Source organism: Syngnathus acus, chromosome 1 (genome assembly GCF_901709675.1).
Source record: "Syngnathus acus chromosome 1, fSynAcu1.2, whole genome shotgun sequence".
NCBI classification, from domain to species: domain Eukaryota; kingdom Metazoa; phylum Chordata; class Actinopteri; order Syngnathiformes; family Syngnathidae; genus Syngnathus; species Syngnathus acus.
The window spans coordinates 9,891,722-9,911,062 of record NC_051087.1 but is presented as its reverse complement, the minus strand read 5'-3'; the positions used below and the strand labels follow the sequence as shown (position 1 = coordinate 9,911,062).

Here is a 19,341-nt window from a genome sequence, read left to right as displayed (position 1 = left end):
ACAGTCTGTGCCATTCAGTGGTGGGTGCGTCACTCCGCGAGTCAGCATGCCATCATTATTTCAGGCCGACCCACATGGGCTAAGTCCGTCCCTCGTTGGCAAAAGTCAATCGGCGCCGAGAACGTACTTACTCAGGCGCCGCGCAAGCAGACATAGCCAAATACAGGGATGAGAATGGCAAATGTGAAAAAACACTGAAAAGTAGCCAGGGGTCTGGGGGGGCCGATGAGATATATCTACTTTACGGATCTGTTCCGTCAGGCACGTGGTTACGGACTGTCTTCCAAGTTGTACAATGACGCTGCTCTCGTGCCATGCCCAACTGAAGCAGTTCTTGATCCCGTTCGGCTTGTTTATTTCCCTGGCACGATCCTCATGCTGGCGAAAATCTTTGATGAGTAGGCCCTAGAGCTATCTAACTAAATAACTCGTCTACAAGTGATGAAAACCCAATTGCAAATTTACATTGTGGCGGTGTAAAAACACTTAGTTCTCCGCGTAACTTAACAAGTGGAAAAGATGTAACGAAAGTAGCGGCAAAATGCTGCCGAAAATAAGGCGGATGTTGTTGCATCACTGCTGCCAGTGAGTTAGGTTTACAGAGGCAAGCCGATTTCCGTACTCACAGCTTAACTAATTTTGCCTTGAGCTGTGCCAAAAGATGTTGTCGCGGGGGTTGGGTGAATGCTCGCGAGTCGCCGAGGCTAAAAAAAACACGGAAATCCGCGGAAAATTCTCATCCCTGCAAATAAAGAAAAAATAAAACCAATAGAAACACACAGAGTGTGGTGATGATCGAAATACAAACAATATGGGAGAGTGTCATTGCGTTCTGTGGGACTGAAAGGCTGGCTGTCACCTACGCCTCGGACAGATTGGCCTGGTCGGATATAATAATGGCATGGCGATTGACGGATTGACGCGCCCACCACCGGTGCTGTTTAAGGTGATTTCTTTTTTTTTTTTCCACCAGAACAGAAAGAACAAAATCTTTGGACTGCAATTCTTCCTGCAAAGTCTGTTACTACAAGTACTGTATACAGACGCTTCTGTTTTCTATGAATACAATGTATATGTGCTGTGCGCGTTTCAAAGGCCATTTTGAGTGAAGACAGCACAGAAGGCAGAGCAGGTTGAGGGGCTTATCCCTAATTTGAAGCACTATGCAGAAAAGTGTCATAGTCCTTTTGGATGTGCGGTGAAGGAATACTGGTCTATGTGCATGATGGCCGGAGAAAAGTTCAACATTTGCCTGGTGCATCCAAAGAGAAATCGGGAGGGTCACTCAGAGTCCCGCTGGACCTCGGATGCATCAGCCCGACAGATAGGACACGTTCGATTGGCCTGGACATAAAATAATCAAGAGATGAGGGTCATGTATTATACTGCATCTGGTCAGAGCACAGATGAGAAATGCGCTGCTCCTAAATCAATTTCATCTAAAGCAAATACCTAACTAGTGCACGAATATTAGCTCAGTTGCAAATAAATCCCAGCATGTTCATCATCATCAAAAGTATTAGTATTATTAGTCACTGTCTATTATTTTGAGTTGTTTTTTAAAATCTACTCACCTTAAGCCACTTGTCTACACACTTGGCATGGAACTCATGATTGCAGGGCAGAACCCTCAAGAGCTGGCGGGACTCAAAGTCACACATGCAGACCACACACCTGGGAGATTAATTGAATCATTTTTAACATGTAATTCCAAAAAAGTAATCATAAGTAAAAAGAACAGACATTGTCCCAAACCCAAAGTAGTAAAATATTTCCACCCTACACTACTTTTTTAGAAACTCACAGTGTTTGCTCAGACTGGTGGTTATTGGGGTTGAACCTGTACGATGGGAGCTGTTCTATATCAGCCTTAGTGAGGCCACGGGGCTTGGCCTCTCCAAGACGCTCTGCAAGATTCAGCAAGGCCTAGAAGTTTCATATACAACAAGAGGGCACAATGCTTAGAAAAGGAACTGTAACAGTTGCATGTTCAGCAGCACAGAGATGCTGGCAACACCAAGATCATGAATAGTCAAAGTACCTCATAGTTCTCCACCTCTCCATCATCAACATCAAGCTCAAGACTAATGGCTGGAGCTACATTTGGTGGGACTGGGAGCATGGACCTGGTTAAAAGAGGAAATGGTTTCCCTGACGTCTTCTTCTGCATGGATCCAATAAAAGCGATGAGGTTAAAAACACTTACAGGAAGTAAGGCAGGAAGCTCGGGTGGTAGCTTGAAGGAGGCACAGCCTGCTGGGAACGAGCTGGGTAGCGCCGGCTGGTGAATCGCCGTGGCATAAAGTGTGGATAGGGCTGTCGGAGATCAGAGCCATATATTGAATTGTCACTAATTAAACCCTAATTCTATTTTTAATCCTAGCATAAAAGTCCTAAATCCATGCACTCACCACCGTGAAGAGCTCTTGTGAAAGGGGGTCATGGTGTGAAAGAAACTGGAGTGGTGTGGAGGGCGGAAGGGTGGAGGGAGGCTGGTGGTGATGGTGATGGTGATGGCCATAGCCAAAGCCACCACCGACTGAGAGTTGCTCTCCAAGAAGTTCAACCTCATTTTCAATCCTCTGTAAGGGCTGTGAAAAAGCATCCAATTGATCTTAACAAAGCAATGGAAAAATGACACAAATAATAAAGTTAAGAACAAGCAAGGTAGATTCATTACCGATCGTGGCTGTTGTGTCTGGAACGGCAAGAACTGACTGTGCGCGTGGAGGTGCGGCGGGTGATGAGCAAGATGAGGCGGAGGGGATAGAAGAAACTGAGGGTCGCTGGACAGCAGAGAGGGAAAGGCATAGGGCACTGGCAAATGTTGCATTGAACAAGCCTGTAGCATCTGAAAAAGGAAAAAAAACGTGGTCAGTGTGTGATCCTGACATACCGCATCCTGTCACAAGGAGGCAATGTCAAACAAGAAAACGATCTCTCATTTGGAGCTCGCAAAGCTCCTAAAGAAACAGGCCACCCACAGACTGCGTTCTCACCGGGTGGTAGTGTTGTCCAGTGCTGAATACCACACTGCAGGCAGGAACTTGTTGCGAAGAGCAGCTGGGGGGAAGGTGCTGACCGTTACACAGCGGTGCTGTGAGGCCGTGAGGTGCGACAGGGGTCATGGTGTAAGAGACTGGTACGCTGCCCTGCTGAAGCTGGACAGAAGCAAAAGAACAGTTAAAAGACACCCGCAGTGGCCTGGGGGCACAGACACAAACAAGCGGATCTAAAGCATACCTGTTCATGCAAGTCCAGGACCATGGCCCCTTGCTGTGACGTTGCGTGATGCTGCTGCTGCTGCTGCTGTTGCTGTTGCTGCTGCTGCTGCTGATGGTGATGATGGTGGTGGTGGTGATGCGCAGCTGGGTGCAGTAGTCGGGGGGACAAGGTGGGAGGATGGAATGCTCGGGGATCCTCTGAACCCCCACTTCCATGTGGAGGGGGGTGACTGTAGGTGTGCGTTGGGTACGTTTGGTGCGTCGAGGAATGTGGGTTGCGTTGGAAATTCTCATCCTGGAGCTCTGATAGCAACGGGTGGGGACCGGGACCTTGTGTCGAGGGGTGGTGATGGGGAGGCAAGTGGCGAGTCGGTCTGAGGAGGCGGCCACGCTGACGCCTGACAGGGGGGCTGGGAGGGGGATCAATTGATTACATTTAGGGATCATGCAGCAAATGGCAACATCTTAAATGGTGGTTCTGGACCTCAAGCTTTCAGGGCCTACGTTGACATAGACAAAAGTTCTTCAATCCGATCAAAGTTGGGGACAATATTATGATCAGATGCACTAAATATAATGATTCGATTAGGACGCAGCGTTTATGCATCACACTTTTGATCGGAACACTTCGACATTCGCAGATTGACCAAATATGCCGGAAATAATAGTAGTAGAAGAGGCCGGAGCGAATTCCGTGTCAACAAAATATCACTCCCTCCATCACTACATTGTCCTAGCAAACAATTCTTTAAGGATGCTAGACATACAAAGAAAGGAATTTGTTGCGAAAATCATATGACTGACATTTGCCAAGGTGCATTTTGTAACTTAAGGCAATATTTTTGCTATAATCATGAGGTTATATAAAAAGTCTCTGAATTCATTTGCTATGATCGTCTGAGCAATATAGAGCCCTTAATTATGAACCGTGGGAAGTGCCAAAGAAACTTCCTGGAACAATATTGATGAGCTCGCTTTTCTTCTTACCACTCCTTTACGGGCCTTATTATTTATTCTTCCTGTATGAGAAACACTTCCTTGTTCATTGTGATATGAAAAAAGATGTGTAATTGCTTATTTCTTTGTTTACCATTGTAAAGGGGGGGGTCACTGTTGTAATGTTTGTTTTGTGCACGACTAAAGTTTGAATTTGAAAGAATCACGAGGGCTCGGTGAATGCCCATGTGAAACTTGCAGGGTTCAACTTGGTAACGAACCGATTTTAGATGAAGAAATCAGCCGCAGTGAAAATCTTCAAAGCTGCCTACCTGCGTCTGTGGCGAGCCGGTGTGAGGGATCTTTCTTGGTGGTAGTGTGCGTGGGGGTGAGCCGGTCTCCTACTTGGAGGTCCCAGCTCCCAAGGGCGAATGGGGGGAGAAGGGGTGGATGGCGGTGGTGCGGAAGAAGTTAGCTGTTCCAAGACAGCATGACTAGACAGCCTCTGGCGCTTTGGACTGGGGCTTTCCTCACTCTGTGGTGGGAGGGGTGGAAAAGTAGAGTGAGAAAGGAAGAGGAGGGTGGGAGAAAGGGGGCTGTGGTTAGTGACCCATAGCGCTCCAATCAAATCAATTTCACTGTGCTCTTCCATCCTTCTGGCCAACAATCCATACAACTGCTCGGACACTCAGCGCCTTTGTGACTCATGGCATTTCCTGTATGTGCACACCTCTGCTGGTGTGTGAGAGTGGGAGCTCATTGCACCACCAGTGCTCACAGTCGCTTCCTCTCGCAGTGAGGAAATGAGCAAAAAGGCAAGACGCGCTCTCACGGCACGGGCCCATAAGGGAGTCATTCATCCACACCCTCAACTGACTGGCTCGACTTTCTCACAGCATCAACCAAAAGATTGCGACACAAAACTGACACAAGCACATACCTACAGTAGTCATCCAGGTTTTGGATAAAGTGTAAATCCTCAGTAGGTGGTGCTGTCAAGTCATCTGTGAGTCACATCACTTACTGTAAGGCAATGACTCTCACTCAGCTCATAAGCACGTGTGTCAGCACCCAGTCATCTTCCAGTCCATGTGCTAGACCGCATGGAGTAGAATCATTTTACTCTTTGCCACCAGTGTTGTTCTACCATTCAGAATTTGGGGGCTTGAGAATAGGAAAATATTAACTCTAATGTCACGCAACCGATTAAGTTGAGAATAGCATGACGTAGCTTCTTTAAGAATTGTAGTTATTTATTTACACTTATGTGCCAGTTTCGAATACAAATGAGTGGCAACTCAACATCATTCGCCGTTTAAAACGAATTAGAACAGCATCTGAAACCAGATTATACTCAACTTGAGAATTTCCACTCAACCTTGAGTGCATCAGGGTTTGACCACCTAGAGTAGCAGGAAAAATTTGGGCCAGCAACTTTAACGAAACCTATTCCCCCCTTGCTCCTTGCCCCTCGTTACCTTCTTCATGTGAAGGACACATTGGTAACGTCTGATAAAAAAAAAAAAAAAAAAAATGACTCAGCGGCTGTGACTTTTAACACGTGCACACACACAGCTCAGCAACCTTGAGCGCAGTGCAATAGCTAAAAGGAAACAGCTGGAAAGCAGGCTGCAGAGAGAAACACACATAAAACATGAACGCACGCACACGTAGACACACACACACACACACACACACACACACACACACACACACACACACACACACATATACACACACACACACACACACACACACACTTATGGAAATGCCTCCAGACATACACAGGCACATATGGAGAGCCGCCACTGTTTGTGTTCTACAGCCTATAAAGAACAATACCTACTGTAGCTGCTTGAGGCCCACTGCGCTGTTGTAACAAGCCTGAATTTTCACTCAAGACTCAAAGACACCACATTGTAGAGTCAGCCAAAAGTTGTGCTGTGTGCGGCAACTTCAAATGAATGAATGAATGCAGCCTTTCAGTACTTTATGTAACTAAAATAACTTCATAAACTTAGCATCAGAATGTTCTTAGCACAATACCACTGGTTCAATCAATCAGATGAGATCTTTGAAATACAAAACATGACATGTAGTCTTTCACCACATAATGATGTTGGCCTACATACATTAGACAGTCTTTACAACTACAACCCATCGCCCAAAATAACCATTCGTCAACAACAGCCCAAACGTTTTATGACAGCAGGTGAAAGTCAGGAAGGGTTTGTTTTTGTTTTGTTTTTAAGCACAGTGTGTAGCATTGGAGCGGAGGGCCTGACAGTTGTCGGTGCTACTTTGTGTGTGTGCGTGTGTGTGTGCGCATGCGTATGTGTGTGGTGGGTAGCATCATACCTCGGGTAGCATCTTCAATGGTGCAAGGAAAAGAAGATTTTTTAGGTAATAGTTTTAGTGCACTGTTTACATTTCCTTTTTTTGTAAATCATTTTCATGCAATACAGCAGTGGCCTAAATTTGGACCCAACAAGTCATGTGCTACTTATACTTCATGTCTTATGAGCAACTGAGTGTTTGTCATTGTTTTATCAGATTACGTTTTGTGGTGTACATATGTAGCATTCTTGTGAGAAAAAGAACAAACAAAAAAATTGCTTTAAATGCTACCAAACATGTATTGTACAATATTACTTAATTTATTGTACTTCTTCGAGGCAGGCCCCTGCATTCCACCCCCACACTGGAATCACCTTCCTGTGCCTCTTTTACCACCCCCTCTCTTCTGACCCCCACACTCTGCATCCTCCATTCTAAGCTCACCCCAACCCCAAAACCCTTGGGACAACCACTATGCCCATTTTCATATTCGAGCAAGCCTCTTCCATCCCGAGGATGACAAGCACCCCTCCTTCCACAGATGCTACCAAACCCTCCTCGACCACCCCCATCCCTCGCACCAGCACTCTCAACACCAGATAAGCTTAATTCCTCTATAGTCTCCCCTTATCCTTGCGCTTTCCCCTTTTGCAACGCATGCCTCTCCTATCCAAGACCCGGCCTGAAATTTGAGGGAACATGACAAGGTTTTTTTTAGATAACATGGCTGTGTGTCACTCTCACACACAAACGCACGCGCGATCGCACGCACGCACACACACGCATTGCCCATTAGTATGAAACTTTGATGGGCTCGCCTACCAACGTTATGGGGAGTGAGGTCTTGTCAGACAAAGAGAGAATGTGTGTGTTTGTGAGTCCTCCAGCAATATGGCTTTACAAGGACTTATGTTGGACCAGAATGCTCTCTCAGAACACACACCTCTCGTCCAGACATGTTTCTAAACCTAAAAATGCCACGGTCTACGTAAAGGGGGGGGGGGGGGGGACAAGTCTGCTGACAGAAGATGAACAAACGCAGTCCCTTCCAGCACAGCTTAGAAACACTGTGATCTGCACTGAGGGTGATAATACAGCACATTCTGCAATGTGAGGACCACAAACACACTCCCTTGTTGCTTTTTTTTTGCTCTGTGCACATTTAGTTGAGAGCAAACATGAGGCAGCAAAGATATCCCGAAGCCTAAGAACAGACACACCCTGCCATGCTCTGCTTGGCTATGTCCACACTTGCATACATGGACTAACTGCAGCAGGCAGCTGTTCAGACCTCGCTGTCAATGCCGGCATCCAAATTAGATGGAAGGCTGAGACACACCTTAGAAAAAGAACAAGGACCAAGTTGAAGTTTGTCAGTCTAAAATTGTGGGTGCGGAGCAAACGGAGAGCAAAGAAGGTTATTTGCTTGCACAGAATCATTATTATTTGCATGCATGCTTCCACAAACACCTATTCCTCCCTCCCCCACTTATTCTCTTTCTATTAACGAGATTTGAAAGCTCATTTTGTTTCATCTGCCACTGTTTCTCTTTTCCTTCCCCTCTCTCACTCCAAGCAAGCCCCACAGCTGGAAGTGAAATCATTAGCAAAGCCCCCTCCCTGCTTTTGGCCTCATGCGGCCACCCTCCCTCCCCTCCATGCAAGCTCTTTGCAACACCTTCCTCAGCATCCTACCCCCCTCTTCTCTCCTCCACTGCTTTGCAACCAATTGGCCTGCTTTAATTACGCACATTTGACTATTTTTACTATGTTGCAGTATTTTTTTTTATGAAATGCAATCAATATCCCTTGAAATGTAAATAAATCTGACCATGTGCTTACAGAGCAACATGAGTCAAAGGAAGGAAAAGACATTCAATGTGTGACTTATGAAGCATAGAATTGCTATACATTTACAGCCATCTAGCAAAATGTGGATACTTGTTTTCTTTGCCTTTTTAAAAGTTTCATACTTAGTGACAATGTTATCAAAGATGGCCTCTGGCGATCCTAGACAGAGAATGTTGTAATATGGATTCCGCCTTTTCAAAAAAGCATTCACTTTGATACCAAAAGTTGATTTCCAAAAGTTGTAGTTGGCAACGGCCTGCCAAAACAGCATTGTTGATCAACTTTTAGTAAGGAATATCAAATAAAAAAAAGCAGCTTACCTTGTCCCTCTCCCTGTATGCATGCTCTTGGTGGCAATGGTAAGCCACATCTGAGGCTCCTATAAAAAGTGAAAAGAAGAATTCAACACAGTGGGAACAAAACCTGCATCTGTAACAACAACATCCGTAACAAAATTAATTTCACACATTCATGTGGAATGCCATATATATGCCAACAAGAATCAATAAATAGGACCAGTCATGATTCAGAAGATCAAAAATAAAATTTCAACACGATGACGCCATTACAGGAAATTCATTCTCTTGTTTATCTTCAGCTACAATTGAACATTTAATCCTTCTGTTATTTCTGTTGACTCTTACGTCACAGGAAAAAAAACTGTTGTTTGCGCAAATTAAACCTTTGTGTCACACAAAAGTGACCAAAACACATATGGTACAGTCTTGTCTCGGATCAGCACACACACACATGCATGCAAAATCAACAAAGTAATCCCGGCTTAGCGAAGCTTTCTGATGATACCGCCAGTTGCATCATGGCTAAGACTTTTACTCGTTTGTTTTTTTCCCCCTACAATCCTTTCATCTTTTTATTGTCTTATCTATTTATTCAGTCTGGCTTTTGTTTTGCCTTTGTCATGAACGCGTGTTTAGCTGGGGACGTTCTCACCACAGATGGTGGCATTAGAATACAGTCCAAGGGTAAGCACTCCCAAGGGTGCACCACACAAAGCTACCGTTACTATAAGAACATTGAAGTAAAAAGGAAAAACATACCCAAAATGTCTTTTAAAAGATTGGGTTTTTTTTTCCACCTAATGGCAGTTTGTTTGCAGAACTCTTTCGGCTCTAGTGCTCCCCTTTGAAGAAAATCCATGATTGACAACAAAGGGGTAGGCGGACTCACGTTTGAACCACTAAATTCCTCACTCCTTAAGCGAGCCTTTCCGCTCACTCCCCAGAGCAAAAATGCTGAATGAATGGAAAAGGTTGAGGTAAGTAAAGCTAACATTAACGTCGAGAAAAACAGTGTGTTTTCATTTAGATGACCCGGGACAGCGGACTGGTGAAGTATTCATGGGATTCAGTGACTGCATGTGCAGAACACTCATTCACCACTCACAATAGGCAAAAAGCCCTGCTCGCTTCCTGAATAGGCGCTCGCTTGCACATTGTCGGAGTCCGGTAAATTGAGTCAGAGGCCAGTCATTCAGTCACAGTCACCCTTGGGAGCACAGAAGTTAGAGAACAGGTTTGGAACGTCTAGATGACATCATGTCCTCTGTTGGATGAACCCAGACTGCATCTAGCAAACACACTTGAGTTTCTCTGCTGAGGGGAGCGTAGAAGAGTAGGGGAAAAGAAGGAATGAATCAAATGACATTTTAAATCACACATGAAATGTTCCATGTGCATCGTCTGCGGTCTTGAGCTCCTTTTACGCTGCAACCTTATGTCTACATTATTCTCAAGCAGGAGCTCAAGGAGAGCAACAAATAGCAATGTGTTCCAATTCAGAAAAACAGATTCAGTCCTGCCAGCTCCCAGCACAAATTCACTTTGGCTCGTGTTGAGCCTCACTGGCAAGAGAACTTGTTGAGCTTTCTACCAAGTGACTGGTGCGATTTACAGCTGAAAAAATAAGCAATATTTTCAAAAAGATCATCCAATCACTTCTCTGAAGGTACGACCTACTTACTGTATGTTACGAGTGTGAATCTCGTGAGCATCATGTGGCGGGAGGGAGAGAGGCAGAGGACAAAGTTGAAAATGCAGTGAGAGTGACAAAGGTGGAGGAAAAAGTCAGAAGAGGGAGAGATAGAGTTGAGGGAGTTCAAAAAAACAGAGGATGGAGCGAGGTGAGAGAAGAGAGCAGGGGCACTGGATGGGGGTTGTGGCTTCCCCTCTTGACTGCTATTGATTTTCTGTATGCCTCTGAGTGCATCAGCTATTTCTATCCATTTCCTTCACCTCTCCTCCCTTTTTCATCCCACTCTGCTCTTCCCTTAGACACCCCCATCACTTCATCACCCTCCCCTTTCTTCCCCTATCTGCCATCCTGACTCTCTCTCTCTCTCTCTCTGTGCCATGCACCCCTGCTGCTTCATTTCACAGCATCCACTATCTATGCTTTGCACTAACACGTCATCTGTGTCCACCTCTTTTCAGCATCTAACGGGCCACTTTCTTTCAGGTCAATGATAAGCAGCAGATATTTGGTGGTCAAATGCACTCAATATCCCTCCACATCCTTAGATACACATGCGCAACGAAACGAAAGAGTTGTATCACAATGTTTCTTGTACAAAGACAACTAGAGCAGAGACCTCAGCCAAGCTAAGATTCGGAGAAAGGATGAAATCAGGATTTGGACCATTTTAAGTCAAACAACGGCACAAAATAATTCATTGAGAGGAAGGAATATCCTACAATCATCACCTTCATCGGTTGTCACTTGATTGTGAAGCAGTACCTCATAATTGTCTTATAAACACTGCTGCACACCTTAATCATAAATTGGACAGAAAGTTCCATTTACATATCTAATTAATGAAATGTAAAGAGGACATTTTGAGTGAGCACGTGACAAGCGCAAGTCAATCCCGACACACATCACCCTACCTCCTGAACACACGTCAAGGCAAACTTCACACCTTGGTGCGAAGAAGAAACAAGTTGTCACACACGATAGGTGGCTAAGTAACATCTGCCCAGGCTTTACCTGCCCGTGAATCTCACCTTCTGCCGCTCCCCTCTTCCAGTGCTCACTGTTTGTTTCACTAACCCCACCGATTTCTTACATCTCCAATTCATAACAATTATTCATGGAAAATAAACTAAAGGCTTTCTGTTTGTTTACCCTTGGGTAAAGGGCGTTACGCTGTCAAATGTCTCCACCAAACCCATTTCCTGGATGAAGCAGCGACAGCTGGGGCTTGTGGCTTATTACATATGAAAAAATTTCACCTAACCGAAAAAGCCTAGGTGATCTACATTTACTACCCGTCGGTCTACGCCGTAAATGACGGTGTCAACTAAATTCCATTAGTTGATCTTAACTTTATTTGACTGGCGTGTCTGTTTGGTATGTCATCCATCGGCTTTCTCTTGCTTCACCTTCCATCCGGTTATTGACTAACGTGCACAGACAGGACAGTTTCTGCTGTTATGCAATTTCCTATGCAAGTACGTTTCTGTCAGCGCTTATCAGCTTAAGCCGACCACGCAACAGGCAAACTGTGGATGCACACAAACACACACCTAGCACAGGCATACCGGGAAAACACACCCATAAGGAAGTCTATGATTTCCTCTTGCAGTGAACATAACTCTTAATTGATTCTGCACAAAGCAGGGAAAATATTTAATACCTTTTTCCACATTTTGTAAGTGAATTGGATCTAAAATGGCTGTGTAGCCCCGAAAAAGCACCTCATTTTTTTACCATTTTTAAGAAAATGTTGGCACATAGTCATGAGGCATCTGCTAGTTGAAGATGAAGGGAAATACGATGGTTGAGCATGACAATTATTCAAAATACCCATCTAACAGTGCTATTTTCCCAAACCATATCAGAGTCCATACGTTTGACCCGGGGCTAATTTGAGGTCTCGTATCTTCCCCCGTGATGCTCTCATCAGAGTGCTTTGCTTTTTATTTGGAGTGATGACGGGAACTCAGACTTCTTGGTCAACCCAAGCTAAAGAGGTTTACTTTTCCAAACCAGAGGGGGTTGCCTGGGCGACAAGACAAAGGAAAGAACAAAACAGAGTAGTACATGTTTCCGCTTCTGTAGCAGACAGAAGGATGGAGAGGACAGGCAGTGAGTGGTGGAATAAAGGTAGAGAGTGGCACAAGGGCCTGTCCCCATGCTGCTCCGGGCAGTCCATTAAAACGATCTTTCCATTAGACAAATGTGCACGAGAAGGCCAGCAAAAATAGACCAGAGGGGCACAGAAAGGGTTGCTTGATCCAAAGGCAACCAAGAGATGAACGTGAAAGTGAAAAGACATGCTGGGCCAGAATAAGACCAGATGACCAATTCGGGGAAAATAAATCGGTTCTTATGCAGTAGGACCAATCCAACAGCCTCCCGCACTTTGTCTCAGCTTTCTAGCAAATAACCACAGCATACAAGTGTTGATTAGGACACAGGGTTGGTTGTATTCCAGAATTATTTCTGAATGTCATTAAAATACATATTTTTCTTTGCTGGTTATTCATGAGGTGCTTCTAATGTAAAATGGGTAACCTTGACTCAACACTGATCTAAATATTATTGTCCAAAATAAAAACTCCGATTGACTGAAATGTTCGCATGCAATTTCAAGCGAGCCGTCTCTCCATCTTCAGGAGCTATAAACACCTAAGCACTCTCGCGTCAGACACACTTGGCTCTTCGGTTTTGTGTGATCAAGTAACAAGAGGGTCTCACAATAGGAAGTGGTGACAGCTCAAAAGAGTGTTGATGGCCAAAACTGTTAGGAAGAGAAGACGGCTCCTATTCACACACACCCAAACAATGTGTGTGGATACAAGAAAACCCAATCTATCAAATAAATATTTCAATAATACCTTAAACTGGTTGCCAGTCAGTCGTAGGGCACAAACAGAGACAGACAACCAAACAGTGTCACTGAGGGGGAACTGAACACACATTGCCTGCACAGACGAATTAACGAATTAACTGTTAATATGACAATATCAAAAAGGATAAAGAAGCCATTATGGCTGATACTTCCACAATACAGTCAGAGAAATTTCAGCCCAAGAAATTTGAAATCACTGGAGAAGAGAGGGACAAACTGGAAGTACAGTACTGTACAGGATAACACTAGGTTCCATGGCTCATGCAGGTGAATGGACTTGAAATGTCAACTTCCCTCTCAAGCGCGGTTCATTTTGGGAGTGGGGAGCGGCTGAAATAAAGAGAGACAGCCGGCCAGCTGCCACAATGCCGTAAGAGACTGTTCAATACGCTAAAATGTCTTTTAACCAAAAAGAAACAGATGAATCTTTCATAAGAATTTGTGTCATGAAAGAGATGTATGCTTTGCAAGCCTTTGAATATTTGCTAATAGCAGAATGCTAATGTCAAGCATTACAATGAACAGCGAAGAGGAATTTGTCTGTTGATTATTCTGCATGGTTTATCAGGCCTGTTTGAAGGATGATTCGTTTTATTTTGGCTTTGTTCACTTTAAGGTCCTCTTCCATCATAAGATATTTTTTTGCCACCATTTTACGTATAATAAAAACTAGTCTGTGACATGTTTGACAACAGCCGTTGAAAAGCAAACACATGCAGAAATGAGGGGAACTAAATTTGGTGCTGTGGTGATGAAGGTTTTGGCTCATTATTCAAGTACATGCACACTTTGTTGTTACTACATGCCCACTCAGCTCGGCAAAAATGGCTGACGGCAAAAACACACAGCATCTAAAACTGCATCAGCTCCTCAATCTCAGTACAGGAGTTGAAGAAGAAACTACATGAATTTATTTACGGAGAGACTCCTAAGCATTTCGGAACCAGACTTTTGCACATTTCTTGGTGGCTGGCTACGTCAACATAAGCTTTCACATATGCTATAAATACATTTCCGGGTTTTAAGCCACCAAAACACACCCGATGATCAGTTCGCTCTGGCGTCTGAGGTTGCACAGTGTCTCCATGGAGTTATACCCATGTCTAAAATAAAACAATGAACGAATAAATGAATAAAACCGGAGACCGTGAGATGGTTCAGGCTGCTCAATCCCTCTCTGAAGCTCGTTGGGCAGCAGAGAGATTGCTGGGAATCACCCCCACCCCCCCCCAAAAAAAAAGAGTTGCTTTTTCTTTTAGGTTGTTATATTAAGTTTCATTGTGATGGGTGATCAATATAGTAAAGTGTACAATTAATTGATTTATTTGACAAATACACATTTTTGGTAACAATGTGCTATATAGAAAAAAGTACTTGGATTAGAACCTTTTCAAAATTCTTTTAAAGAATAATTTAATGTGTGTATTTATGACTCCTACATGACAGAATTAAGTGGGATGTTGCCGTATAGGAGTCTTAAACTGGACGTGTGACTTATGCATATAGTAAAATGGACCCCACTATTCACAGGGGATAAGGACCAGGCTGGCTTCCGAATAGCCAAAATCTACATGGGCTACTGTATATCTGACGCCCACTAACATTCATTGATTTTCAACCCAAAACCTTTCACTAAAAAAAACATTCAAAATGCACTTTGTAGAATCGCACAAAATGGAAAGCAGCAGGAGTATCGATTAGCAGACCCACGACCCACACTTGCATTAGACAAGGAACTGAGAAACTTCTCAGTGCAGCAAAAGAAAGTTAATACAATGGTTACATCTCGACAGGGAGTGCCAAAATCTTTAAGTGGTTGTCAAAAGCAATTTGTGCCGCCCTGTGCACGTATGAAATACGGGGCTTCAAAGTCTTATTTCACTGAGCCGATCAACATTATGGTTGCTGATGTAGCTCATCAGAGGCATGGTTTTATTTTACGCATACGTACACACGTGTACAATTTGGCATCCAAACGTAAGAAAAGGTAACTGGCCTAGAATGTACTTTACTTCACATACAACCATCAAATATATTTCCTAATATATGCTTTTAAGATAAAGTAACCAGGCATTATCCAGAATCTGAGCGAAGAATGTTTCCTCTGTGTCGCTGAATGTGAATCTCTCTCGACACAGCATGTGGGCTACTCAAAAAGAAGTACACACTTGCTACGTTTTACATTGCAGCCAAGTCGTACAAATCTAATAACTACAGTATGAGTGACGCACAGCATGACCACCTAGGACAGCTGGGTGTTGATTGTGAAAAGCCATGAACAATCTCTTGAAAGCAATACGACATTAGATTTTATGATTTGGTCGGATTGAACAAAAGTGCATTCGTTGAGTATTTATTGTCTGATTATTTTGCTAATTAAAAGAAAGACAGGATGCTGAATTATACGCTACATAAATTTTGGTACAACAAATTGCAAGTACTAAAATGTTGTCTTTCACAAACTGTCCCGGTGGGATCAAAATGGATTAACTAAAAATCACATCTTTAAAGGGCTTGCTATTTAATTTTTCTGTGACTGCCTCCAAACGACTTTGCTTGAAGCAATGTAATGCAAGCACGTTCGCACAGGCTTTAGGCTACTAGAGTTCACATTGTACAGACTGCTGTAGTTCAATTGCCTTCTGTGTTGCCAACAGTAGCCAGACATCGACACTGCAGCACTGTTGCAAAACACAAATCCATGCTATTTCAATTCTATTACAGTATGCCCATTTTGCCATGTTAGTCTACAGATTGAATTTAAAAAAAAAAAAAAAAAAAAAGGCAAATAATCCCACTAAACCACATGAGTCTAAATCAAGGCCCAGGGCCCATATCCGGCCGACTGCACCATTTTTTGTGGACCACTAAAGCAATTCAAGTGTGTCAATTTCATGTTTCGTACTAAATTGATTCTTTCTTTCCATTCCAAAAATCATATTTTATTTATTTTTGACCTGATAAAGCAAGGTTTTTTTCTCCACCCACATAAACTGAACTAGCCATCCATTTTCTATACAGCTTATCCTCATTATATGTATGACCTGAAGTCAATTTCACTTGAATTAAAGTGAGAGGCGGGGGAACCCTAGACAAGTCGCCCAACTTGCATGCTGGCAGTGGGTGTTCAGTAACAAATGGTCATTCGCCTCTATGTGTCCTGGTGATTGACAGGTGACCAATCCAGGGTACACTCTCTCTTTTGCCCAAAGTCAGTTGAGATGGGCTTCAGGTCCCTGCAACTAACTCAAAAGGATGATCGGCATAGAAAATAAATGGACGTGTGTAGATCTATTGTTCTTGGTTACCACTAATGACCATGATTTTTTACATGTAGTAAAAAAAAAGATTCTGTACAATTAATGAACAATGAAATGCCGGTGCAATTGTATGGACGTAATAACAAAGATGCAAGTCCACGTTTTTCACAATGATTTGCGAGAACAGCTTGACACCCCACCACAAAAGTAAATCCTGACTTAACAATATGGTAATGTTTCACAAACTATTTATCTTTGTATATATTCTATATAGTCATAAACACATACACAACAGTGTACCTTCAGTTGGGATGCGGAGAGCTCCAAGAACAGGGGGAAGCCTCTGGATGCCAGGGGAGGCGTTACTTCCCAGAGCTCGCTGCTGGATCTCTGCTTGGCTGCTGTGAGCCCCAAGGGGAGTGCAACCACCGGCACTGTGCTGCTGCTGCTGCTGTTGTTGCTGCTGCTGCTGCTGCTGATGATGATGATGATTCTGCTGGTTCGTTCCTATCACTCCGCTGCCAGTAATGCCATTCCCACCATTATACTGCTGGTAATATCCAGACCGGGAACGCGATCGGGTCCTGGGGGGCTCCATTGCCATTTGGTGGCCGTGGAAGGGGTGGAAGAGAAACGAGGAGGACGCGGCTGGAGACTGCGGCGGAGAGCTGTCGGTGAATGCGGGCTGTAAGCTCCGACTGCCGCTGTGGCTGTAACTATACCCCCCGACGCCTCTGGCCCCCTCCGCGCCCCCGTACTCTGTTCGCTCCGCCGACTCCGCCGCCCCCGCCTCTTCAAATAAATCAGCCCCTTTAGGGACCGGTTCAGGGGTGGAAGGCAGCCGGGGGCACACTCTGGGCTCTTGAGTCGTCGGCTGGCCAGTGGCTGCGATTGGCATTTCCTTTTGGGGGATTTCCTCGGCTTCCTCTTTTCGACTGGTTTGCACTTAGATAGGATGCTTGTCGGAGTTGAGACACAGTTAACAGAAAAAGAACCACAGTTAACATCACATTGCGACTGTCAAAAGACCATTTAATTCTTTACCTACAGCTTTAGGATATGGTTGGTGTGATCAAGTAAAAAAACGTCGCTCACTCACTCTGTCTTAAATCGAAGTGGGTTAAAAGACGACTAAGACTATCATCCATCCTCCCGCATACGTGAAAATACTCACTGAACAACTTTTAAACAAACATGTGATAGAGTGATGTGGCTCGCTAGCTCCCAGGTTGTGATCTTGTTGGGAGTTGGCTAACGTTAGGCGCGCTTAACACACTGCCTTCTAAATATATTCCATATAACATTCGCTTTCTCGTCCTAATTGATTCCCGAACTGACTTTATGACAAGTTTGATCACTTTAGCAACAAATTAAACTTGTTACGCGGGTCTACGTAGTGCCGTTCGCTAGCTTGAAAAGATATCGCAACCCCTCCTCCTACAGCGACCAACACGATGAAGGGGGGGGATCCAGTTGCTTGCCACCCACGCCTAAAATACCTTTAAACTGCGTGGTTATGAGCGAAAAGGAGAAAAAAGGAGGAAAACTTTAGAGTTAGTCGAGCCAGCCACAATCGCTGGTCACATTTCTTTGCTTGACAGAGGTAAAGACATAAAAGAGGGCAATCAAAAAGTCGCCAGCCTGAAATTACAAAGAAATAACGAAGGGTATTTATGGTCTGTCGTCTTTTCTGTAATCTTCCCGAGTTTTTCCGACTACCAACCTGCAACGTGATCTCGTGGAGTCGTACTCCTGACTTCAATCTGTCGATATTACAGCGTGTGTGTATGTGTGTCTGAGCTCCGAGTGTTCGCTTGGTGTCAGCGTGAAATGTGACAGACCGTCAACGCTGGTCGGATTGTAACAGACCAGAGCAATAGATTGCCGATCCGTCCATTACTCACGCCAAATATCCTGATAAATGTTCTCAGATCGTGAAATAACATAGACATACAACTCCAGTGGGTATAATAAGTGGTCATATTATCTCATATTCGAAATAACAAACGTATAAGATCAAATAAAAGAGCACTTCTATCTACGTTCGATTAACAGTGTCTGTTAAATCAGAAGCTGGACGGCAAAGAGGCAGGCTAAAAGGGGCTTTAAATTATTTATTTACAAATACCAAGCCTACCGATTGCAGCTGTTTCATCCAGCGTTGGAAGTTTGTCGTAGATATTTGTTGTGTTCGAAAAAGTTTCACGCGATTTCCTATTGCTGGATAGTAACACAAAGATACTGAACAAGAAATACTTAAGATCGGATCACATGTTTAGTTTTTGCCACGTTTTACCATTCGGGTAAAATATGGTTCTATATAGAGCTGAGTACGGAATCCGAGCGTAAGAAATCCACTTTTTCCAGTCAAAATATTTCAGATCTATGTCACAACTATGTGACATGCAGTAGGGCCTAGATTCTAGGCTATATATACACACACAGTACGTTTGTGTGTGTAATTTTGTGTGTTTGCACTTAACCCATCCCACTAAGACCAGCCCAGTTTAACTCTCAACATTATTCTCTTGGTTTTGCTCCGTAATTTCACACTCATCAGAGCCACTCCTAATACACACATCCACAGACATTCTCTCCTCATTACGCTCCCTTTTCCGACTTTGATGATATGCAAATAACCCTCCACCCTACCCTCCTCCTCCTCTTGCTCCCTCCTTCTTCCTCCATCCTCCCTCCTATTTCTCTGCCTCAAGCAACAACACACACACGCACATACGCACCCATCACACAGGCTAATGCGCTGTGGCAGTGGCCACAGACAGGCGGGGAGGATCAATTTCTTACCCAGTGTGTTACCGATATTCATAAGATAAGGCCATGAAGAGGGAGGGAGGGGAAGTAG

The 19,341-nt window shown here is 44.1% G+C and overlaps 1 protein-coding gene across 1 annotated transcript; it reads right to left on the bottom strand.

Moving 5' to 3' along the window:
• Window positions 1-394: 394 nt before the first annotated feature.
• Window positions 395-18,318, bottom strand: rnf38 (ring finger protein 38). The gene is made up of 13 exons (XM_037252794.1): window positions 18,202-18,318; window positions 16,779-17,436; window positions 8,669-8,727; window positions 4,493-4,695; window positions 3,244-3,634; window positions 3,000-3,161; window positions 2,681-2,851; window positions 2,412-2,591; window positions 2,207-2,316; window positions 2,042-2,126; window positions 1,805-1,926; window positions 1,575-1,674; window positions 395-1,344 (listed from the first exon to the last, which is right to left on the bottom strand). Exons 2-13 carry the CDS (start codon window positions 17,374-17,376, stop codon window positions 1,282-1,284), a joined length of 2,244 nt encoding a protein of 747 aa, XP_037108689.1. The 5' UTR covers window positions 17,377-17,436; window positions 18,202-18,318; the 3' UTR covers window positions 395-1,281.
• Window positions 18,319-19,341: the final 1,023 nt, after the last annotated feature.

Excerpts from the sequence above, each read along its gene's own strand:
- rnf38 (XM_037252794.1), bottom strand. The coding sequence starts at position 17,376 with ATGCCAATCGCAGCCACTGGCCAGCCGACGACTCAAGAGCCCAGAGTG. Across the intron at positions 8,728-16,778 it reads TCTCCGCATCCCAACTGAAG|GAGCCTCAGATGTGGCTTAC; the intron begins GTACACTGTTGT and ends CACTTTTTATAG. Across the intron at positions 1,927-2,041 it reads GAGAGGTGGAGAACTATGAG|GCCTTGCTGAATCTTGCAGA; the intron begins GTACTTTGACTA and ends TGAAACTTCTAG.